Below are 23930 nucleotides of genomic sequence, written 5' to 3' on the forward strand. Positions count from 1 at the left end.
TGCACCTGGAGCCAAACAGAAACAGCTCATGATGGGACAGCGGTGGCCCTGCAGATGTCAGGGAGCTGTATTGACTCTGGAGGTTTTCAGGCTTTTCTGTCCCTGGCAGGGCTGAGGACAAGGCCTGGGAGGATGCCGCATGAGTGCTGGCTCCGGCTTCCCGCTGCTGCTGCTGCTGCTGCGGGGAGAAAAGTAGGCCTGGTTGATAACAGGAGGGCAGCGGCCTCACTGGGGCCAGGAACGTGGGGCTGCGGGTGGACTGGGCAGCATGGTCTGAACCGAGTACCAGGTCTGACCATGCAGTCCTGCAGGGGCCTCCCTGTGACCGGCTGCAGGAGCCCCTAGGCAGGACCACATAAGCTGTTCCTTCCTCCCAGTGACTGACACAGACCTATAGGCCAGGGGGTTTCTGCCTCTGCAGTGCCAGTCTCTCTGGGTAGTGGCCACCTCGTGGTGAGGAGACGGCTTTCTGTTGATGTCCCCTAAGGAGCCCTCAAGATGTCCTGTGTCTATGTTTCCTGAGGGCGAGCAGGACTTGATCAGCCAGAAATGACCATGCAGTGGATTCTCTGGGGTCAGTTCCTGCTCTGACTCCCAGGGAGTAGCAGGCCCAGAGCCAGAGAAGGGTCCAGACCGCCTTTCTTGTTAACTCCCACTTCTCCCCTTAGCTGTTCCTCCGATTCTCTCCCAACAGGAGGCCGGCTGGCCTCCTGAGCCTCACTTGGGAGTTGCCCCAGCCTGGCCGCCCCTCCTCACTTCCCCTCACTCACCAGATCTCACGTACTCTCCTTCCTCTGTGTTTTTAGAACCTAGCCACTTACCCCACCCCACACCCTTCCCTGTTCCCCTCCCAGCCTCACCCACTCCCCTGGTGCACCAAAACCTCTGGGGTCCCTCCGCCTCTCCTTAAATCCTGAGACAGACCCTCCCCTGGCTCCTCGCGGTTCTCAGTGTTCAGTCTCAGACGCTGACAATGGCGTTCAAGGCCTCCCTCTCTAGCCTCTTGATTAGCGCTTCTCTCCGGGGTAGGTGAGAAGGGCTTCCCCGCGCTGACCCACTCCTTGAAGCCTAACGCTAAGACCACCCTCTCCGGAAAGACTTCCCGTGCTCTACAAAAGAAAGTCGGAGCTTCTCCCGAACTGTGGGGTTCAGTCTCGCCGCAGCCAGGTGCAGGGGGCCTGGGCGCCAGGGCCCGAGGGGCTGGAGGCGAGGCACCTGGGGAGGGACTGAAGAAGCCGGCCGAGAGGAAGCAGCGTTGACAGCCCCGAACCGCCCCCCAGATCCCCGGGAGCTAGCGGAAGGGTCCCCCGTGGGGGCGGGGCGGGGCGGGGCCACCCGAGAAGGGGCGGGAGCGGGGCCGCGGGCCCGGGCGGCTCGGGAGGGGCCGAGTGCGCTCGCCCGGCAGAGGCTCGTGGAGTCGCGGCGCCCTCGTTCCGCTCGCGGGCTCGGCCACCCCTACCTGTCGGCACCTGCCGCGCCGCCGCCGCTGCCGCCGCCGCCGCCGGCTCCAGATGGGGAAGGACCAGGGCTTCTCTCGGCACTTTCGGTAGTTTCCCCCCCGCGCCCCGCGCCCCCGGGAACTGTGCGCCCTGGGCGCGGCGCACCCCCCTCGGGCGGCCTGAGAAGGGGTGGGGCTGGGGCACTGAGGTGGACACCCACCCGGCACACGGGGGCGAGTTCCCCGCGTTGGGTGCCTGGAACCTGCCTGCGCCTCTAGGGGTCGGGATGGGGGTGGGGGGAAACCAAGGGCTGAGACTGAAAAGCCCTCTCTCCTTCCTACGATTGGGCAGATGGAGAGAACTGGCCAGAGAGCCATGTCAGGGAATGTGGTGGAGAGAGAGGACCCTAGGGCAACCCCTAGGAGGAACCTGGAGATGGATTTACACCTGACCCCCCAGGCAGAGAGAACAGAACTGACTGACTGAAGTTGTGTGGCCAGGGAAGAGTCCTGTGGTCTCAGAGAAGCCCGTTGGCATAGCAGAGATCTGAGAGTGCTGGGGCAGCCATACCCGCAGAGTCAGAGGGGCAGCGGTCCATGAGGCCCCAATGAGCCTGGCTGTCCTGGGTTAGTGGATTCAGAACAGACCCAGGGCTGGGGTACCTGGCCAGACTGAGCCTCATGGAGGCCGACACAGCCAGGAAGGGCATCTGGTTCACAAGGCAGCCTTGGCCTCTGGCTTAGCCCTGAGGACACCAAGCAGGGAAGAGGCCACCAATCTTTTCCCACCTGTGCAGTTGGTGACTCACTGTGGTTACCACCCCGGGGGGCGCAAGGCCTTTTTGTTAATTGCTGCTGGAGGGTGGAGCTGGGTGGTCATCTGGCCCATGCCCAGGTTCGACCTAGGGGCTGGGGGAGCGGGGCCGATGCCTTCTGGAGCCTGGGGCTGGAGCCCCAAGTGGGAGGTGGGCAACTTCCCACTTGTCATCCCTCTGCTTGAGCTTGAGACATGTGGTGGGTCTGGGAGGGTGAGGGGAATGTGCAGGCCAGGCAGATGGAAGTGTCAGGCTCCGGAGACCTTGAGTGACCATCTGGGGAATGAGGCCGAGGCTCTATATTTTCGGGAATCGCTGTGGATGAGCAAGGACAGCATCAGACCAGGATGCTCCTGGAAGAGTTGAGTAGGCCTTTCATCTTGGCCTCCTGGTCGCCTGAAACATTCAGAGGTGGGGGGGGGGGGGGCGGGCAGCCCTGATGCCCCCTCCTCCTGGAGGATCCACATCCCTTCCTTCCTATCGGCCAGCTTATTCTGGTTGCCTGGTCTTCTTAATCCTACCCAGAGAGGTTGGGGGAAACAGGGTGGGGGCCACTGGACAACCTCAGAGGGATTATATTCCAGCTGGCTGCAAAGCCACTGTTCCCTTCTTCCTCCCTCCTCCCCACCATGCCCTTGGCACTGGCTCCTGGTACAGAGAACATGGAAGGGAGCCTTGGGATGCAGCCAGGGAGGCCTCACTAGCAACCAGAACTTCGGAGTCCCTCGGCAGAGTCCTGCCACAGAGCTGAGGCTCAGAGGCCAGCCTTGGGTCCAAGCTGTGCCGGGGGCCAGCTGTGTAAGCCTGGAAAGTTACAGATCTTCTCTGAGCCTCCAGATCCTGTGCTATGGACAGGGGAGTCCACCAGGGTGCTAACTGCTGCCATTACTCGCAGGTGTGGTTGGGCTGCTGGTGGACCCCTGTTTACTGAGTCACTGGGTCCCTCCCCTGTGCCAAACCCTGACTGGTCACTGTGGCCCTCAGCCAAGCCACAGACCTAGCCCTCAGAGAGCTTCCAGCTTTGCAGAAGACATCCACAGCTACCAAGGAAATCAGCCCAGGGTGTGGATCCCACACGGGGAGGCCATCCAAGCCTCCCCACTGCCTCTCACCACTTTCAGGTGGCTTCTCTGGGGGCAGGGACCACGGTGCCGTCAGCTCTGAACCTGAGTGCCTGGCCGGCACAGGTAGCAGGGTCTTACTGTATGTCACATGTTGGATTAAACTGAAGGAAGGCCGGCGTTGGGTGCTGAGGGTCGAGCCCATTGTAGCTAGGAAACAGAGGGTACCAGGCAGGGGCAACAGCCTGGGCAAAAGTGTAAAAGGTAGGACTGGATGTGGGAGTCCTGGCAAGTTCTGAGGAGGCAGCTGTAGAAAGGACTGGCCTGAGAAGCGAGCAGGAGGACGGGGAGTGTAAGGAGGGTCTGGGGAGAGTCTGACCCCGGGGCAGATTGTGGCTTCAGTTTTCTCCTGCGGAGTTGCCTGGAATCAGGTAAGAAGAAGATGAGTGGTGGTGGTGGGGGGAGGGGGGGATCCCGGGCTGGGGGTTGGCCTGGCAGGTGCAAGGGCATGAAACGAGGGAGTTAGGGAAGAGGTCAGAAACGGGAAGACACAGGCAGGAAAGGGAACAGGACCGTGGACGCGCTCTGGGGGCGCTCAGGTCCCTCAAGGCCAGAGTAGCGGGGACAGTCCGAATGTGACTTTCCGGCGGTGGAGCGAGCCAGGCGAGAGCCGGGCGCCGTGGCTCTTGTGTGGCGCAGGCCGGTTGGGGCGCAAGTCCCGGCAGCGAGGGGGAGAGTGGGGCGCGGGCTACTGATTCCCCGGTTACCCCTGGGGTAGGGGCGGGAGAGCCCGGGGCGGCGCCCGCGAGAAGGAGCCTTTAGGCCGCGCCTTGCCGCGACCGGGGCGCTGTCTGGGGACGCGCCCGGACTCTGCGGCCCTCGCCCACAGGATCTTCATCCCCAAGAAGCACCGGGCGCGCTTCGACGAGGTGGTGTCGCAGGGTCTGCTGGGCAAGCTGTGCCGCGCCCGGCGGGCGCAGGGAGCGCAGCGGCTGCGCCGGAGCCGCAGCGAGGAGCGGCCGGAGCGCCTCCTGGTGTCCACTCGCGCCAGCGCCGCCCCGCGCCGCCCGGACGAGCCGCCCCCGCGCAAGGCTTCCTCGCTGCTGGGCGGTCGCGCGGGCCCGGGGGGCACGCGCAGGTACCCGGGGCGCGCGCGCACGGGCTGCGGGTGCTTCCTAGTCGGTGGGCCGGGGTGGAGATCTGGGCAGAGCGCGCGGGGTCGGGGCGTGGACACCTGGGGGGTGCGGGTGCGAGGCAGGAGAGGTTAAGGGCAGCGGGACACGGGACATCTCTATCCCCTATGCCCCCTAGCCTCTCTCTCCCCCAGGGCGGGGCACGCGGCCAGCCCCCCCACTCCACCCCCTTCTTTCTCCCCAGGACAGTCCGAGTCTACAAGGGCAACAAGAGCTTCGGCTTCACGCTGCGCGGCCATGGGCCTGTCTGGATCGAGTCTGTCCTGCCTGGTGAGGGGTAGGCGGGTTGTCCTGGATGGAGTGAAGGACCCTGTTAGGCCGATACTCAGTAACCCGCCCCCTCGCTTCCACCCCCCCCCCCCCCCAGGTTCAAATCTCAGGTAGCCCGTGCCCTCTAAGTATCCTAGATACATCCGTCTGAGTTGGGGCAAACGCCCTCCAAGTTCAGGGTCGCCTTTGAGCCAAGTGACCATCCAGACCTTCCCTGCGTCCACGTGGGGGGCTGAGGGCGCGGTCCCAGACACTGGGGGAGCCAGGACACACACCTGATGCCTGCCCAGGCCGCACCCCAACACCATGCGTGTTCTGTGCTGGGTGCCCACTGTGAACTTGGCACTTGCTGGGCGGGTCAGACTCAGAGAGGCATCAGGCCTCCCAATCTGGACTCTCCTCCCACCCCCCACCCTGCCTCCCTTTTTTTTTTGGTGGTGGTGGTGGGGTGCTCCTGGAATGGTGGCATCTTGAAAAAGGCAGAGCCTTAGTGCAGGAATTTTCCCTTTTCCCCCTCTGGAGGTGGGGTGTGGGGGGGGGGGAGGGGTCTTCCATTGTGAAAGGTCTCTGTGGGGCAGAAATGTCTCCTGGCACTAAACTGAACTTTCCCTCCTGGTAACCACCTCCCAGGGCTGGGTCACCTGCATCCATAACCTCCCAGCACCTGAGCACGCTGCTCCTGGTGACACATCCCCACTGGTGGACCTGCTGATGCTGAGTCCTGTCTACCCTTCCTCATCTCACACCTCCAATGCATGGATTTGTGGGATGGACATCTTCTGATGCCCAGGAAAGTGCCTTAGTGCCTTAGCATCTCCCGCCACGGGGATCTCAGATGACTGACGCGTTCCAGTTCTTCTCGGATCTGTGCGCTACTAAGTTGTTGGCACAGTGTTGTAGGGAAGAGGCCCAAGGGCCGGTGCTCTAGAAAAGAGTAATCTCTCCTCTTTGTCTCTTCCAACTGAGCCACCACCTTCCTGCTCCACCCACGTGGTCCAGCCGGAGATCCTTTGCCTAGGGCCATGTTAAAATCTAGATGTGCTGTTCTCTCCGACCCAGTGTCCAGGCTTCCCCCTTGTTTTCCTTGTCATAGGAAGCGAAACCAATGCTTCAGTAAGAGCTTTTACAGAAGGGGAAACTGAGGCCTTTAGAGGCTCTGGCAAAGCAAGGACCAGAACCTGAGATCTCCTGACTCCCGTTCCAGTGATCTTGAATTCCCCGGCCACAACCCCTCTGGCCCTCCTACCCCAGGCTGGCCCAAGCTTCCAGACGGGCCAGATTGGATTCACCACCACCATCGCCCTCTCCTCTCCCCCTTTTCAGCCCCAGGGAAAGGACTCTGCTTCCCTAGCAAGTCTTTCCTGAGCAGCCTTCTCCCCTGCCCCCTCTGCCCCGACAGTCCCCACAGCCTCATGAGAGTACGTTTTCTTTAGGCATCTGTCCCTTCCCCCACTTGCTTCCAAATCAAATTTAGAGCAGCACCTGATAAAAGAGGCAGAAAGGGAAAAAAACCTGCATCCATAGGAGCAAAGTTACCAGCCCCTCCCCAGGTGGTAGGTACTGGGTTTGGTCTGACCTTCAGGGCCATCAAAGCCGAGTAAGAGTCCACTGCTATCTTGGGTTTAAAATGCAGGTTTTATTATTATCCTGGTGCAGTGAGGCCAACCAACAGACCAGGAGATAATCACCATTGGAAAAAAGAGCGTGTCCTTCACAGTTCCCAAGAGGAAGGGACATGCCACATCATGCAGGGCCACACCACCACACAGGGCCACATGGGAAAGGGAAGGATCGAGCCAAGCAGGTTAAGCAAGCTAAGCAGGTGTAGGATGAGTTTGAATGCTTTCAGCAGGCTCTGGGACATAGGAGCTGTCCCCTTTTGGGAGGTGCCTGGCCCTGGGTGATTAGGGCAGGGCAACAGTGGCCCGGGGTGTGAGAGCCCCGTAGACAAGGAGGTTGATTGGTTGTAGGGTCTGGATCCGTTGTGTACAAGAGACACTTTTCCGAGCCAGTCATTTACCACGTAGGAGTTGGCTAGCCCTGGGAGGGCAGTGCTTCCCAGGTCACCATTGCCCCCAAGATGCCAAAGCATCAGGAAGCACAGAAACAAACAAGCATGATTAATACACCATGTTTCACAGCCTGAGGGAGACGCATGCGTCCCTCTAGGCAGACGCACTTTCTCCTGATGACAAAGGCACAGAGGAATCTGCCACGTGAACTGTTACGTGAGGGGCAGAGACCGGTGTATGGACCGGGGCTCTCAGCAGGTGCACAGATGCTGCAGAAATACCGCTCCCAAGACCTTCCTTGTTTCTGCACTGCTTCAACAGCTCAGGGCTGACAGGTGGTCCACACCGTGCCCCAAACCCTCCCATGCCCACCCAGGGGCTCACTCCCTGCTCAGAGCAGCTGAGAGCAGAGGAGTACTGGGTCTAATGTGGGATCTGCTGGCCTGAATTTGGCTGTCCTTTGCCGCTTTTCCCGTTTTGCTCCTGTGAAATGGGCTCGCAGAGTGCGGCCCTGCCCAGCTGACCGGCCCTCGCTCTCTTCTCGCTTCTAGGGAGCCCGGCTGACAATGCTTCCCTCAAGTCAGGCGACCGGATCCTCTTCCTCAATGGACTGGACATGAGGTCAGAGGCTATTGGGGACATCAGAGCTTGGTGACACATCATCCTCCAAGACTCCTGCCTCTTGGGACACCCAGGCCGTGGTCCCAATCTCCTATGACCACTTGGTCCCCACAGTCTGCCCCTCTTCCTGTGGGAACCCTTGAATCTGTCCCCCTACACTAGCCAGGATGTCATTGATCCTTCCAACAAGAAAACACCCCAGCTCCATGCAAGGGACACAGTTAAATGGACCATGAGTGTCTTGCCCTTGAGGATAGCCCGGCCTAGGGGTGACGTGGGCTCAATCCCTCTGCGCCCAGAAGTGTCCAGCTGGTCCTGGGCCTGGAGTATCTCCTGCAGAGGATATGAATGAGCAGGACCCGACTTCTGGTCCTGGCCTAGCTGTGGGCATGCTGAGTGGCCTCTACCAGCAGGACAAGGAGGTCTGGTGGGTGGCCGTGGACAGGGCTCATCCTGGTCAGGCCCTCCTGGGCCATCTCTTCTCGGCAGGAACTGCTCCCATGACAAGGTGGTGTCCATGCTTCAAGGCAGTGGCGCGGTGCCCACGCTGGTGGTGGAGGAGGGGCTTGTCCCGTTTGCCAGCGGTGAGACACCCACTACCACTAGGTTTCACGGCTCACAGACACCCTGCCAGGGCTCCGTGTGTGGGATTTACGAGTCTGCACAGGACTCTGCCTTTCCCCCTAAGCCTGCAGCTTCCCTCCCCACGTGGTGCCGTAGATTCCAGTGGGGCAGCCTCAGGGACCCTGCCAGGGGCTGTCCCTGCATCCCTGTCCCCAGCTTCTGGCAGCAGGTGTGGCTCCCAGTGCCCGGCACTCCCCCCAGCTGCCAGGGACACGTCATCCAACCTGGGGATGCTGGGTCACCTGTGCCTCTCCTGCCCGTGGTCCCCGACAGACTCCGATTCTTTGGATTCCCCCAACCCGTCCTCGGCGCTCACCTCCCTGCAGTGGGTGGCAGAGATCCTACCCTCCAGCATCCGGGTTCAGGGGAGGACTTTCAGCCAGCAGCTGGAGCACCTACTCACGCCTCCCGAGCGCTATGGGGTCTGCCGGGCACTTGAGAGCTTCTTCCAGCACAGGTGGCTGAACCAGACAGGTGGCGGGACCAGCCCTGGGTGGGCCCCAAATCCTGCCCAGACTCACCATCGGGGTCTCCCTGCCTGGGTCTCCTCCACCCCCTTCTCCTGGGGGGGGGGGGGAAGACGGGGGGGGGAACTCAAAGAAAGCAGCAGCTGGTACCAGGGGCCCCAGGGGGGTGGGCAGTCCAGGTGCCCCACAACAAACCCTCACTCTTAAACCTCCCAGCCACGTGACTTAGCCTCTGCAAGGTGAAGCAACAACCACCAGCTGCACTGGTCATGGACCGCTCACAAGACTTTGGCCTGTGGGCGCTCGCCACCAGCTGGCCGGCCGTCATGGGGCAGGGGGGAGCGGGTGCTTAGGTCGGTGTCTTCCTTTTTGTAACTTCAGTCCATAGGGTCATTGTCACGGCCCGTGCAAACCCCTCACCTGTCCGTGCCCTTTTTTTTTTTTGTTTTTTTTGTTTTAAACAGCGTTGTTGAGCTATAACTCACACACCATCACAATGTACTCACTTAAGGGTACGAGGCACTGATTTTTAATGCACACATCGGTGCATCCGTGACCACACTCAGTTCGAGAACGTTTTCGTCACCTCAGAAAGAAACCCCACACCTCTTCACTGTCACCCCCTCCTCCTCTGCCCTCCCCCCACCCCTTAAACAACCACGAATCTGCTTCAGTGTCTCTGTGGCTTTCCCTGTTCCGGACTCCCACATGAATAGGAGCCCACAGTATGTGGGCTTTCACGTCTGGCTTCTTTCGCCCGGCATCGTGTTTTCCAAGTCCATCCAAGCTACGGTATCTATTTCCTTCCTTCTTCGTAGCCAAGTAATATTCCATTTTGTGGATAGACCACATGTTGTCTATCTGGATGCTGGGCTTGTCTCCACCTTTCATTGCCTTTTAGCTCCACTCCGTCTCCCACATCCCTCCCCTGCCAAGGCACCAGTCTGATGAATTTAACGGGCATCCTTTTGTCTGATGTGTTCCTCAAGTGTAGGCATTGCTGTTTCCTATGATGTATTTTTTTTTAAGTTTTATTTAAGTAATCGCTACACCCAACGTGGGGCTCGAACTCATGACCCCAAGATCAAGAGTCACATGCTCTTCTGACTGAGCCAGCCAGGCGCCCCACATATGATGTATCTTTTTGTTCCGCATCATGATTGTGCTATTCTTTGCACATTCCGTGTGTGAATTTCTTCCACCAAGGGCTCTGTGTTTAGATCTGTCCATGTTGTTCCGCGGACATGGAATATATTGGGGTTTTTTTGTTTTTTTTTTGTTTTTAATTTATTTTTGGGACAGAGCGAGACAGAGCATGAACGGGGGAGGGGCAGAGAGAGAGAGGGAGACACAGAATCGGAAACAGGCTCCAGGCTCCGAGCCATCAGCCCAGAGCCCGACGCGGGGCTCGAACTCACGGACCGCGAGATCGTGACCTGGCTGAAGTCGGACGCTTAACCGACTGCGCCACCCAGGCGCCCCTGGAATACATTGTTTATAACTGCAGCCAGATTCTTGTAGATCACCTCCCCCGCCAGCCGTGTCTGAGGTGTTTACCTGCCAGTGACAGACCCCGCCTTGCCACCACTGTGTTCCGTCACAGGAGCATTGGTGAACACCGTCCTGCACATTTCCCCACGGAGCTGTGCACAGTTCGTTTGAAATTTATGTCTCAGAGCAGAATTGCTGGCTCTTAAGGTATTTGCTTACCTAACTTTTTAAAAAATTATTTATTTATTTTGAGAGGGAGAGTGGGAGAGGGACAGAGAGAGAGAGAGAGAGAGAGAGAGAGAATCTTAAGCAGGCTCTACTCCCAGTGCAAAGCCCAACGTGGGGCTCGATCCCACAATCCTGGGATCATGACCTGAGCTGAAATCAAGAGTCGGATGCTGAACTGACTGAGCCATCCAGGCGCCCCTTGTGTACCCAGTTTGACTAAGTAATACCAAATATTTTCCCAGAGCACCGCTGTCACTCATACCTGCAGTCTTTCAGCCAGAAAGTGACATCTTTTTATTTTGAGTTTTTAAATTACTATTTTAGCGGCGCCTGGGTGGCTCCGTTGGCTCAGCGTCCGACTCCCGATTTCAGCTCAGGTCATGATCTCATGAGTTTGAGCCCCGCGTCGGCCCCTGTGCTGACAGCTCAGAGCCTGGAGCCTGTTTCTGATTCTGTGTCTCCCTCTCTGCTTCTCCTGTGCTCGCACTCTGTCTCTTAAAAATGAATAAACATTTTTTAAAAATAAAAAAAAAACAGCCGTAGACAATATATAAACAAAGAGTCATGGCTGTGTTCCAATAAAACTTCCTTTACAGACACAGAAGGGGGTCCAGAATTTGGCCTGCGGGCCATCATTTGCCAATCCCTGATGTAGTGAGTCAGCCTCCCCAGTACGCTCTATGTGTTTTCATCTTCACAGTGACTCTATGAGATAGGTGCTATTTTTAGCCCCATTTTACAGATAAGGAAACTGAGGCACCGAGAAATTAAGTAACTTGAGAAAGGTCACTTGGCTGGTAAGTGGCAGAGCCAGGATTTGAATCAGGGTGGCCGATCGCCAGGCCTGCCTTCCTCCCTTCCCTGTCTCCGCAGGGTTCTGTGGCCTGGAAGTGCCCCCCACCTTGTCCATCTCTCCCTCCCCCTATGGCGAGCCCCTGAGTAATGAAGCCCTTGCTCCCGCACCCTCCCCCAGGAACATTGACACCCTCATCGTGGACGTCTACCCTGTGCTGGACACGCCTGCCAAGCAAGTTCTTTGGCAATTCATCCACCAGCTGCTGACTTATGAGGAGCAGGAGCTGTGCCGGGAGAAAATCGCGTGTTTCCTGGGCTACACGGCCATGACAGGTAAGCAGCCTCTCCCGCTGCCCCGCCCACCGAAGAGCCAGACACCTGTTCTCAGATCGCAGCCTACCTGGGCCTCTTCCACACACGGATGCACCCCTGTGTCATGCAGACACGTGCCCGACACACCCGGGCTGGTCGCACACTTGGCCCCGCGGATGCGCCTTGCCAGCTTGACCTTTTCTTTATTATTATTTCTTTTTTTTTTTTTATGTTGATTTGCTTTTGAGAGAGAGAAAGCGTGAGCAGGGGAGGCACAGAGAGAGAGGGAGACACAGAATCCGAAACAGGCTCCAGGCTCTGAACGTCAGCACAGAGCCCGACGTGGGGCTCGAACTCACAAATCCCAAGACCGTGACCTGAGCCAAAGTCGGACGCTTTACCGACTGAGCCACCCAGGTGCCCCTCAGCTTCACCCTTAAGTAACATCTGCAGTCTTATCTCAGACTTTAGACACCCTGCCTGTCCGCCCGGAAGCCCAGGCTTCTCACCCACAACATGGGAGTGACCTCAGTGGCCGTGCATTGCACCTCAAGAAATGTGGCACAGACCAGGAAATTCGTGTGGTTGCTGTTTACAGGGCTGGATAGTGAGCACACAGTCAGGTCACACCTGGCTGGTGCGCCTCGATGCACACGGACACACACTAGGGCCTGCCGGATGATGTGTGGCCTCAGCTTCCCACAGCTGCCCATCTCTTACAGTGTCCCCCATGTGCCCATAAAGCCGTTCCCATCATTTAGGCCAAACCCTGTGCCCATGTTCTACATACTCTGCACCTGCTAGGTCACAGCCTGCAGACCTGTGCGCTGGCCCTTGCGTGCCCACCATCCCTAGTCCTGGGGACCCACAATTTGCTGGGAGAGGCTCGAGGGTTTTAGCAAGAGGCTCGGAGCATAGGCTGAGCAGTAGGTGTACAATCTCTCTCCACTTGCCAAGCAGAGCCTGGGGTCACAGATCGGTGCACACAGCTGCTGCCTTCACCCCTCCTGGGAGGCCCCTGGGCTGAGAGGACAGGGGGCCCGTCTCCTGTTCATGTCCCACAGCAGAGCCAGAGCCCGAACTGGACCTGGAGCCTGAGCCTGAGCCTGAGCCCGAGCCGGTGCTGGAGCCCCAGCGACGCAGCTCCCTGAGGGCCTCCTCCATGTGCCGCCGCAGTCTCCGGTCCCAGGGCCTGGAGGCCAGCCTCAGTTGCGGTGAGGCTCTGGACGGGAAGGCGGGACTGGGTGTGAGGAACAGGGCTCCGTTTTCCCACCTGCAAAATGGGGTTGGTGAGACAAGAGATCCCGGAGAACGGGTTGAGGGGGGCTGAGCCATGGCTCTCGGGGGTCTGCAGGGCTTGCTAGTTCTTTCTCCATGGCTGCCCACTGGGCCTGGGCTGGAACCTGAGCCTTAGAGCTCAGAAGGGTCACTGGATGTCTCCACGGTGGACTCCACCCTCCCCGATTCCCCCAGCAGGTCCCGGTGACTGTCCCGAGATGCCTCTTCCTCTAATCCCAGGCGAGCGCCAGGCAGGCGACGGCACGTCCCTCCCTGAGACCCCCAATCCGAAGATGGTGAGACCTCACCACCCTCCTGGTGGTTCACTTGGCTGCTGGGAATAGGTAGCTCCTGGGGCTGGGGCAGATCCCTGCCTCCCAGACCACCCAGGCCTGGCCTCTGAGGCCATGTGAGGGCCTCACATGGGAGGGGAGGGTGGGTTGGACTCACCCTGGCCTCCTCTCCCCAAAGATGTCAGCCGTCTATGCGGAGCTCGAGTCCCGACTGAGCAGCAGTTTCAAAGGGAAGGTGGGGACCACGTCCAGATCCCGTGCCTCCCCGCCAGTGCCCAGCCCGGCAGGTGCAGCAGGTAGGGGCTCAGCCGGCTGGGGTTCCTGAGGGCAGCACTCGCTTCTGTCCACTGGGTTGTCTGTCTGGGTGTTTTCCCCATCTGAGGCACATCCTTCGAGCCTCCCCTTTGTTGCATGGCTCCATGACTGAGTTGTGGGGAACCTCAGTGGCCTTCATGGCAAAGGTCCATCAAGGTTAGGGTTGTCGCAGGTCTTCCCAGGTCCCCTCCAATCCTTACCCCTCCTATAGATTTAGAAGAGCCCAGGTCTTTCCCCTAAGGAGCCCTGAGTTAGCATGTGGCTGTTGGATTAACTGTTAAGTGCATGCATTGCTCTGTGAATGGCCCAACTGAGAAGCTAGTTTCTCTGCAGTTCAGAAGGCAGGACGCCGGGGCAGTGTTCCTGTCAGCCAAGGGCCTGTCGGGTGCGGGAGGTGCCTCATGATCCTTGGTCTCGGGCCCGGAGAAGGCCCATCTCCCCTTTGAATTGTGTTCGGTCAGTCCTAGGTGGGACCAAGATGAGCTGGGGTCTGGCCTGTCCTGGGGCTAAGTACTGTTCCCCCTCACCTACTCTGACCTTTGATTTCCCTTAGGGAAGGGCCTGGGGAGGCAGGGGCATCCAGGGTCTTCTTGTGCTGTGTCCAGAGAGGGAAAGGAAGGTACCCAGGGACACAGAGCCACCCTGCCCCGGGCCCCTCCCCTCCAGCCTGCACCTGGGACCCAGGTGCTGACTGAAGAGACCTCACACCTTATCCCCCACCCCAGGGCACAGGACCCTGTCCAGCGTCTCGTGGCCCAGCGAGCGGCTCCTGCCCTCCCCCTGCTACTACCCACTGTGCTCAGGGGGCCTGGCCTCCCCCAGCAGCTCTGAGTCTCACCCCTACGCCAGCCTGGACAGCAGCAGGGCGCCCTCCCCACAGCCAGACCCCGGGCCCATCCGCTCCGACAGCCCCCCAAGTCCGGACCCTGCCCGCCCACCCAGCCGCAGGAAGCTCTTCACCTTCTCCCGCCCCATGCGAAGCCGGGATACTGACCGCTTCCTGGATGTGCTCAGTGAGCAGCTGGGCCCCCGGGTCACTGTCGTGGACGATTTCCTGAGCCCTGAGAATGACTATGAGGAGGTGAGCGTGCAAGCAGGTGTGGAGGGCGAGGGGCCCAGGTGTGCCATGGGGGTCTGGAAGAGGAAACAGTATCCCTGGGCTCCCGCAAGAAGCCTGTTGCCCTTGGGGATCTGCCCCGGGCTACTCCCCTCCCTGCCCCGGTCCATTCCAGAATCTGTCTCAGGCTACCCCACCCCCTGGCTTGAGCTATCCCACCCTTTGACTCAAGCTATGACACCCCCCACTCAAGGCCACCCCATATACCTTATCTCGGGTTACCCCGTTCCTTTTCCCAGACTGTCCTATCCTTGTCCCCAGGCTATCCCACCCCCTGCCCCAGGCTATCCCACTCTCCCTCACCTTGCTCCGCCCTGGCAGATGAGCTTCCACGATGACCAGGGCAGCTTTGTGACCAACGAACGGAGCAGCGCTAGCGAGTGCATCAGCAGCAGTGAGGAAGGCAGCTCCCTGACCTACTCCTCCGTCTCCGACCACATCCCCCCACCCCCGCTCAGCCCCCCGCCTCCGCCGCCTCTGCCCTTCCATGACCCTAAGCCCAGCTCCCGCACCCCCGATGGTCCTCGGGGCCCTGCTCAGACACTGGTCAAGCCCCTCACCCAACTCAGCCACCCAGTCCCTCCACCGCCCCCGCCACCCCTCCCCCCACCGGTGCCCTGTGCACCCCCCATGCTGTCCCGGGGCCTGGGCCACCGCCGAAGTGAGACCAGCCACATGAGCGTCAAGCGCCTACGGTGGGAGCAGGTGGAGAACTCGGAAGGCACCATCTGGGGTCAGGTAGGTGACCTGGGGCCTGGGGGTGCCCTGCACCAGGGGTAGGTGGCCTGGGCAGCAGCATTGAAGACAAGCCCCTGTCCAGTTTGTAGCCCCTGGCATTTCCCGCTTCCGTTTCCCTAGCATCGTGAACCCAGGACAGCTCTGGTGAACGCACCCCCTGCAAAGAACACCCCCAAGCAAGGCCAGAGCTCTTGGCCACCTCCTTAAGCCCCCTCGGTTGGCTGCGGCCCCTTTGCAGTCCCTTCATCCGCCTGCCCCAGTGCAGCTTGCTGGCTTCTGCAGGGGGAGTATTGCAGGTGTATGTATGCAATGGACTTGAGGAGGCAGCGGCTCACCGCCTGATAACCTGGACGAGTTCGTGTCTCCCGCAGTCTCCTCTGGCCCCCACGTGTACCCCAGGGCCTGACGAGGGCTCTCCCTTCAGTAGCTCCCAGGGCAGCCCTTAGAGGGTGGGTGGGGTGGGCGGTGGCAGTGCGGTTGCCAGGGTAGGGCCTCACTGTGATGCCCTCTGCCTTGCAGCTCGGGGAAGATTCTGATTATGATAAGCTGAGTGATATGGTAAAATACCTCGATCTGGAGCTCCACTTCGGCACCCAGAAACCTGCTAGTGAGTGGCCCGAGGGCCCTGGGGGAACCCTCCACAAGCCCTCTCTGGAAGTCCACCTGCTGCCTTTTGTGGCATCCCGGGGCTTAGAGTCCCAGAGACCTGCACCGACTGCCATTTGCTTACTGTGTCCCTGAGTTATTTAACTTCGCAGAGCCTCAGTTCTCCTGTCTCAAAGTAGAGATGACCGTAATAGCTGGCATTTATTGCATGCTTCCCAAATGCCAGACACCCTTGTTTCTAAATCAATCCCGTGATGACCCTATGAGACAGGGACTGTGACAACCCTGGCTTCTTGATAAAGAAGCACAGAGAGGCTAGATAACATGCTTAAAGTCACAGAGCCAGAATCAGGTGACCAGGAGGCATCCATATCTAGGAGACTAGATGTCCCTTCTAGTCTCTCTGTCCCCTCTCCCCTCTCTGGGTATCTCCCTATAGGATTGTTGGGTGGGGTTCCAGGCAGCCAGGGGTATCATGTGTGACAGGTGGTTGCAGGATGGAAGACAAAGGCCTTTGTCCATCCAGGAAGCATCTGCAAGGTGAAGAGGTGGTTGGTTCACCTTACTCGGGCAGCTCAGTCCCAAGGGCCCCGGCGGGGGGGGGGGGGGGGGGGGGGACGGGGAGGGGTGGGGAGGGGAGGGGCACCCACCACGCATGCTGAGTATGTTACACCTGAGTGGGAGACTGAGGAATGAAGGAACTGTGGACACCTGGAGCTGATTCAGTCACGGCCCTGTCAAGGGGTGTCTCGCCACTGGGTGTGGCCACACCCCTCCTGGGCCGTCCCACCAGCCTAGTGTCCTCCCGTTAAACCATTTTCCCTTCCAGAGCCGTTGCCCGGGCCCGAACCCTTCAGGAAGAAAGAAGTGGTGGAGATCCTGTCTCACAAGAAGGCCTACAACACCTGTGAGGGGTTCGGGGAGTCCCAGGGCTTATGGGGGACAGGAGGCGGCCCCGTCTCTGGGCCGCAGAGCTTTGGATCCGCGGGGGTGGATGACACATTAGTCCGTGGGGGTCCGACACCGGCTGGGTGAAGGCCCCCTCCTAGGTCAAGGAACCCACCCCGGCGCAGGTGCCGCGCTGGGCTCCACTCTCATTGGCCCCGCCCCCTCGTTGGCCCCACCTCTACAGGCCTCGGCTTCCGGGTTATGGCCCCGCCTCCAGCCGCATCCTCTACTCTCCCTCACGGGGTCTCCTCCCTCATTTTGGCACCACGCCCACAGACCCCACCCGAATCTAGGTCTAAGTCTTCGAGAACCGTGTCCTCGCCTTTATTCGGCCTTGGGAAGAACCCTCTGCCTCTCCGGGCCGGCTCCTGCCCCGCCCAGTTCCTTGCCCCGCCCAGGCTCCCCCCGGTAGCCCCGGGGAACTTAGGCGCCCCGCCCACCCTCCGCCCGGCCCCGCCCCCGGCTCACGCTCGCGGCCCGGCCCGCAGCCATCCTGCTGGCGCACCTGAAGCTGAGCCCCGCGGAGCTGCGGCAGGTGCTCATGAGCATGGAGCCCCGGCGCCTGGAGCCCGCGCACCTGGCGCAGCTGCTGCTCTTCGCGCCCGACGCCGACGAGGAGCAGCGCTACCAGGCCTTCCGCGAGGCGCCCGGCCGCCTCAGCGAGCCCGATCAGTTCGTCCTGCAGGTGCTGCGGCCGTGACCGCCGCCCGGGGTCGGGGGGTGCTGCCCGGCGGCCTCGGCCGCCTCCATCGGGGCTCTCGCTGTGACCGGGGCTGCGTGGGTCCCGCTCCCCTACCGCCACGGCGCTCGCGCCTCTGAGTCCCAGTTTTACACCTTTAATGGCCAGTTCCCACCCGGGGTTCAAGGTAGATGGGATTGTGCTTATTTTTGTGTGCTCATTTTGGGATTGTGCTTATTTTTCTTGAGGGGAATGCCGGGCAGCCCGCTGACCCCCACCCCAGGCTGCGGTGGGGCGGTGGGGCCCCTGGTGGGATGGGTGCAATCCTGGCGTTGACTTCGGGACAGATGCTGTCGGTTCCGGAATACAAAACCCGCTTGCGCAGTCTCCACTTCCAGGCCACCCTACAGGAGAAGACAGAAGAGATCCGGGGCAGCCTGGAGTGCTTGCGCCAAGCCTCCCTTGAGCTCAAGAACAGCCGGAAGCTCGCCAAGATCCTGGAGGTCAGGGCGCACCCACTCTCCGATCACTCCACCTGCTTGTCTGCCCCTTGGGGCTTCCAGTCTGGAGGCCCATCCTGATAGTGGTCTGGGGTGCGGGGTGAGCACCTGGGCAGGACCTGCCCACCTTTCTTTCCACAGTTTGTGTTGGCCATGGGCAACTATCTCAACGACGGACAGCCCAAAACTAACAAGACCACAGGCTTCAAGATCAACTTCCTGACGGAGGTGAGGGGACCAGTTGGCAGTAATGTATGAGCTTGCCCTACCGTATGGAGGCTGGGGAGGCCAGGCCCAACCCAAGTGGTGGCAGAGGGGAGGAGAGAATGTCATGGCCAAGGAGCGCCCTTCTCCCAGGAGGAAAAGCTGGCTGCCAGCAGGCCAGAATGTAATTGCAGTAGAGGATGGGTGGGGGACCATTTCCAAGCCAAGCCTCGGGATCTGGACAAATGGAGGGTGGGGGGACAGGGAGGGAAGACTCCAAGAGGAAGGAGAGAATCTCACCTGGTAGCTTCTGTGTCCTTAATACCACCACCACTGTCAGGCCGTCCTACGCCTGTAAGATCTAGGATCTGAGAAAGGACAGCTTGAATACCTGGTCTTCCCACTGTTTCTGGGACCTTTCCCCATGGTACCTTTGACTGTTTTAAAAGAGAAGAAGAAAAACACCATTTGTAGATATGAACGTTTTAGGATGTCTGAAGCCCAGGAGGGCCACATATGGTTCCAGAAAATCACAAGAAGGAAGACATGTGAATGGTGTCCCGCCACCGTCACCCAGGGGTCAGAAAATCTGGGGTTATATTTGCTGACAAGGCCTCACTGCCAAGGACAGAAAACCTGGTGGCCTTCTCTAGCCGATGGCTGTGGGCCTGGTTCCTGGGGGGCTGGAAGGATGTCTCAAAGATCTGGGCCAGGGAACCTCCAAACTCCTGAGGAGGCCTGTGGGCATCCGAGCAGAGCGTCAGAGGAAGAAATACTGGCAACTTTGGAGTAGCTGGGTGTCAAGGGCCAGGAATTGCTGCCACAGCCCGGGAGACGTGGGGCCAAGGGTACCCAGCCCTGTGTGATCAGGTGTCTGATGGGGTCCTTGAAGAGTATGTCTGCTGGGCATCACTTGCAGCTGAACTCCACGAAGACTGTGGATGGGAAATCTACCTTCCTGCACATTCTTGCCAAATCGCTGAGCCAGCACTTCCCAGAACTCCTCGGCTTTGCTCAGGACCTGCCCACTGTGCCCCTGGCTGCCAAAGGTAGGCTGAGTGCATGGGTGGGGAAGCAGAGGCGCCACTGTCCTGGGCTGGGAGGCCGGTGCTCGTGAGGCTCTGTTCCCTTCCCTACAGTGAATCAACGGGCCCTGACCAGTGACCTAGCTGACCTCCATGGCACCATCAGTGAGATACAGGCTGCTTGCCAGAGCACGCCCCCCTCCAGTGAGGACAAGTTTGCTGTGGTCATGACAGTATCCTCTGAGCAGCCGGTCCCAGCACTGGGATGGGGAGCTGTCTGTAGCCCCAGTGGCCACTGGGATCCGGGGGTCCTGGCAGAGGGTCCATCCTGGTGATTTAGAATCCAAGATTTACACCAAGTCTGTATAACTGAAGAGGAGTTCTTTTGACTGCCCAAAAGCCACTGCCTCGCCCCATCTGTCTTTCTGGGCCATAGAGCCCAGATTTAAGTCACAGGCAGTCAGGAGAGGGGGACATTGCCACAGAGTACAGATAGCGGCAAATGCTACAGAAAAAAAAAAAAGAGAGAGAGAGAGAGATCAAAGCCTAGAGAGGGACAGGGAGATACTATCAGTGGGTGTTTGGGGAGGAAGGGGTCACGGCATCTGAGAAGAGCCCACAGGGGAGACAGGGCTACCCTACAGAGAAGACAAGCGGAAGGCCACGAGGCTGACTGGCTGTGGTGGGCTTCGTGGCCAGCTGAGAGGGCAGTGTGCAAAGGGACTGGAGCCCCCCGAACAAGCATGGCTCCTGGCTGAGCACAGGGCACGTGGCAGCTAGGCTCAGGCTGGGGTCACTGCCCGAGAACCTGAGGATGCCTGGCAGTTTCCTTAACGGGGCAATCAGTCCTTCCTAGAGACGGCCCAGCCGGTGCTGCGGGCCCTGGACGCACTGCAGCGGGAGGCCACCGAGGAGCTGGGCAGGGCGCTGGCCTTCTTCGGCGAGGATTCCAAAGCCACCACCTCTGAGGCCTTCTTCGGCATCTTTGCAGAGTTCATGAGCAAGTTTGAGGTGAGCTGTGGTGAGAGGCCGAAGAGGCCTCTTAGAAGTCCCTCTGGAGGTCAAATGAGGCCTCCATGAAGCCCAGATTGGGAAAGGGCCCCCCGCAAATGTGACAGGACCCCCATGGGGCCAATAGGTCCCTTCCCTGGCTCCCTGGGTGGGGAGATGAGGCAGGGCGGGGAGTCAAGGGTCCCTGGACTACTGACCAGCCCCTCCCCATGTGCCCCTTCCTCCCCAGCGAGCACTCAGTGACTTGGAAGCTGGGGACGGCCCACGCAGCTCAGGGATGGTTTCGCCCCTGGCCTGGTGACCTCCGGAGCTCATCTTGCCCAAGGCCCAGCCCAGTGGCCTGGAGCAGCCCTGAGTGGCCTGGGTGCGGGAGGTGGGGCCCGGCCTCCCCGCATCTCCAGCTACCTCAGCTGTCGGGCTCTGGGTACCGGGAAGGTTCAGGGTCATCCAGGCTTCCCTCTGTGGGCCTCGGCCCCCGCTCCAAACAAGCACTGGGACATGGGGCAGAGCGGAGGCGCCAACTCCCCGAGGAGCATGAACCACGGCTGCCTGCAGGCGTGCTCATAATGGGGGGCCTGGCTTTGCCCCTCCTGGCTCCGAGGGGCCTTCAAAGCAGCCGCTGGCTGTACGCACCCTCAGGACTCTGGTCTGGTCCCGGGGAAGGGTTTGTGGGTGGGGGTGGGGGCCGTGACCAGCAAGTGGATTGTGAGGTGGCCCCCAGTCTGGGGCAGTGTCTGCCATCTGCCCCTCAGAGCTCGGCCAGAGCACACTCTGCCCCAAGCGAGGACGTCGGAACCTTCTTTCCAAGTCTGCTCCCAGTGGGCTGAAGGGACACCCTTGCAAAACACACACCCTGGACCCCAGAGAAGGTGACAGATGCCCTTGAACATGCCATGCCAATGGGCACGATAGGCCTGTGGTCCCTCACCCAGCCCCGGCCTCCTGGGACCGCTTGGAAGAAGGCAGGGAGGAAAGACACACCCAGGTGCAGGGACCTGGGAGCCTGGGTCTCGGAAACTGGAAAAACTGCAGTTGACTGCAGCCCAGCAGGGCAGGCAGGAGAGATGCTGGGCAGGGATAAGGGGGAGAACTGGGGTAGGAAGGCACGCCTCGTCAGATGGTAGAATTGAGGGTTTTTATCCTACAGACAAATTTAAGTCCAGTTTGGAAGTGGCGAGTTTGAAGTGGGGCGTCTGAGAATGGGACGGCGTGGCCAAGGTGGGAGCGGGGAGGACAGAGAGATGTTGCGGTTCTGGTGAGCAGGATTTGGTGGCCGATTGCCTGGCTGGGTGGCAGTGACGTTCCCTGGAAGAGGTCACATGAGCAGAGCAGGTGTAGCGGTGGACGACACAATGGGACATGCTGGGGCCCCCAGAGGCTGTTTCCCGTATGTGCCTGGAGGCCCTCGTGAGGATGGGAGGAGAGGAGACAGTTACCTGGATCCTAGGGACAGGGATGCTGTGGGTGGGGAAGATGTGTTAACTTCTTTCATCCTTTCCTTGCTCCAGTGGGCAATTTCCGGCATCAGGCAGATTCCTCTTTCCTTAACTTTCTTCCAGAGAAGTCCGAAATGCACTTTAAACCTGTCTCTTGGATTCTTTTTCTCTGCCTACAACCAAATGGCTAATGCTGCTCTCGGATGGGATTTGGGACCCATTCCGTTCTTCCCAGTCTCCCACAGACTGCTCTTTGAAGCCATGTATGTCTGTGCTTGTTCTCCACGCACAGCCACCGTGTAAAAATGGCTAAATCGAAGCGTGCAATTCAGCGGGGGTAGGGAGAGAGGTTCGGATGTGGCTAGTGGTGCACATTGGTCCCCAGCAGCTCAAGCTAGATAATTTCAGGAATTACCAAGGCCCATGTCTCTGAGAAACATGTCAGACAGTTAAAATCCCTGTGTGAGATCCACAGACACAATAGACTCCACCAGGCTGTAAGCAGACGTGATCCCCAAAGTAAATCCAGCCCCGTGCCGGGGGGCACGGGTTGGCAAGCCAAGCACTAGCTCTGTTTTCTCTCTAAATGCCTTGTATCAGGAACCTACTTTGCCACACAATGCCGTGTAACAGACAGTCCCAAATCTCAGTGGCTTAAAACAGCAGCCATCTACTGCTCATGAGTCTGCGGGTCACCTGGGCAGTTCTGACCTGAGCTGGGCTCAGTGGACTCACTCATGTGTGGACAGTCATCTGTGAGTCAGCTAGACAGCTTTACTAGCCATGCAGGGCTCTCTCCTGTGTCTGGGGCTGTGGCTGGGACAGCTGGGATGGCTTCGCATGGCCTCTCATCCCCCAGCTAAATAGCCAGGACCGTTCACGTGGTGGAGGCAGGGGTCCAAGGGAACCAGAGTCACAGAAGGCCCCTTGAGGCCTAAGCTCAGAACTGCCACCCCACCACCCCACGGTCTATGTCAAGTGACAAAGGCCAGCCCACATTCTGGAGAGGGAAAATAGGCTCCACTCTTGACGAGAGATGATGCTAAGTCACATTGCAGAGGGTGTGGATTCAGGACAGGTGGAGAAGCAGGGCCATTTTCTGAATCAGTCTACCACCTGGCCGCTTGGCCTGACATCTTGGTACAGATCCCAGCCTCCTTAAATCCTCAGTGGCCACGGTCCTGCCTGGACCCAGCACAGCTCTGGGTAGCCACCTCCTTATGTCCTCCAGGTGGCATGCGTCCTTCTCTCTCTCACCCAGTCACCTGACTCCACTCGGTCCAGGGGGCAGCAGTGGTCTGTGCCTGCCTAGCAACCAGTCTCCCTTTTGCTGGGAACAGCACCGTGTTTTTCCTTTGGGAAATTATCTCTCCCCTACTCACAGGCCCTGAGCAGTGCTGACTGAACAAGGATGATCCCGTGACTCTGGCTGGCTGACTTAGAGTCCAGTTAAGGCTCATGTTAGCACTGTTTGGAAAGGGAGCTCCCTCTTTTCTGGGTGAATTGTTGGATACATAGAGGGTAGAAGCCTGGAGGGGGCTCTCAGGACCACCACATGGAGAACACCTGCCTGGGTATGGAGCTAATACAGGGAAGAAGAGGAGAGCAGACTACTCAATACAACTCTTTTGTCCCTGGATCCAACCATGCCTGAAGCAGACTTCTGGACTTGTCAGTTTCTGGGCCAACAAATTCTCCCCCTCCATTTGTAAACTTTTAAAATTTATTTTAAGTTTTTGGCTTAGGCTGGTTTGAATGCGTTTCTGTCACTTGCAACACTAAGAGGGTTGAATAATACACCCATCCACAGATGGTTATAGATGTTCAGTCTTTTACCATTCTCAGCAAGAGCTCTTCATTCATAAATGCATTCACCAATACTTTTTGACTGCCTACTATGTGCCAGACACCGTGCTGAGTGCAAACATCTTTATGGGTCAGCCTCTCCGAGTTTGGTTTTCTGGGGTTATACTTCATGGTGATTCTACACCCGAGTCAGTACAAAGCCCTATATGTGAGCCAATATGTGCGCCATACCCACCCCCCACCCCCCCACACCCCCCGCCAACTCCTTACCAAGTGTCAAGATGTGAATGCAAGCATTTATACCCCAGGAATTTATTTATTTCTCAATAATACTAACAAAATAACATAGCCTAATTACATGCCACCTTTCCTAATAAATGTTTATAGGTAGTGTGCCCAACGTTTTACACATTTCAGCTCATTTTAAGTTCACAATGACCCTCCTAGGTGGGTTTTGTGATCTCCTTTTTACAAATAAAAAGTGAAACTCAGGTTTGTGACTTGCTGGATCAAACACTCAGCTCTGTCTACGTGAAAGGCCATCCTCTGCGTCTCTGTCTTGCTCAACACAATTTTTTTTAAATGTTATTTATTGGGGCGCATGGGTGGCTCAGTCAGTTAGGCATCCGACTTCAGCTCAGGTCATG

General features: G+C 58.9%; 1 protein-coding gene across 1 annotated transcript; it reads left to right on the top strand.

The window, feature by feature from the left end:
• The first annotated feature begins 139 nt into the window (after window positions 1–139).
• On the top strand, window positions 140–23221 carry GRID2IP (Grid2 interacting protein). Its single transcript, XM_047839195.1, has 22 exons — window positions 140–192; window positions 4204–4452; window positions 4692–4777; window positions 7341–7410; window positions 7900–7994; window positions 8308–8491; window positions 11194–11348; window positions 12392–12541; window positions 12801–12901; window positions 13077–13194; window positions 13939–14294; window positions 14592–15068; window positions 15588–15675; window positions 16161–16214; window positions 16504–16581; window positions 17111–17307; window positions 17649–17804; window positions 17943–18029; window positions 18925–19054; window positions 19145–19263; window positions 19877–20041; window positions 20271–23221. Exons 1-22 carry the CDS (start codon window positions 140–142, stop codon window positions 20340–20342), a joined length of 3240 nt encoding a protein of 1079 aa, XP_047695151.1. The 3' UTR covers window positions 20343–23221.
• The last annotated feature ends 709 nt before the right edge of the window (window positions 23222–23930 follow it).

The sequence above is a fragment of the Prionailurus viverrinus genome, chromosome E3 (genome assembly GCF_022837055.1).
Source record: "Prionailurus viverrinus isolate Anna chromosome E3, UM_Priviv_1.0, whole genome shotgun sequence".
Taxonomy (NCBI): domain Eukaryota; kingdom Metazoa; phylum Chordata; class Mammalia; order Carnivora; family Felidae; genus Prionailurus; species Prionailurus viverrinus.

Excerpts from the sequence above, each read along its gene's own strand:
- GRID2IP (XM_047839195.1), top strand. The coding sequence starts at position 140 with ATGAGTGCTGGCTCCGGCTTCCCGCTGCTGCTGCTGCTGCTGCGGGGA. Across the intron at positions 7,995-8,307 it reads GCTTGTCCCGTTTGCCAGCG|ACTCCGATTCTTTGGATTCC; the intron begins GTGAGACACCCA and ends GGTCCCCGACAG. Across the intron at positions 19,264-19,876 it reads AGTTTGCTGTGGTCATGACA|TCCTTCCTAGAGACGGCCCA; the intron begins GTATCCTCTGAG and ends CGGGGCAATCAG.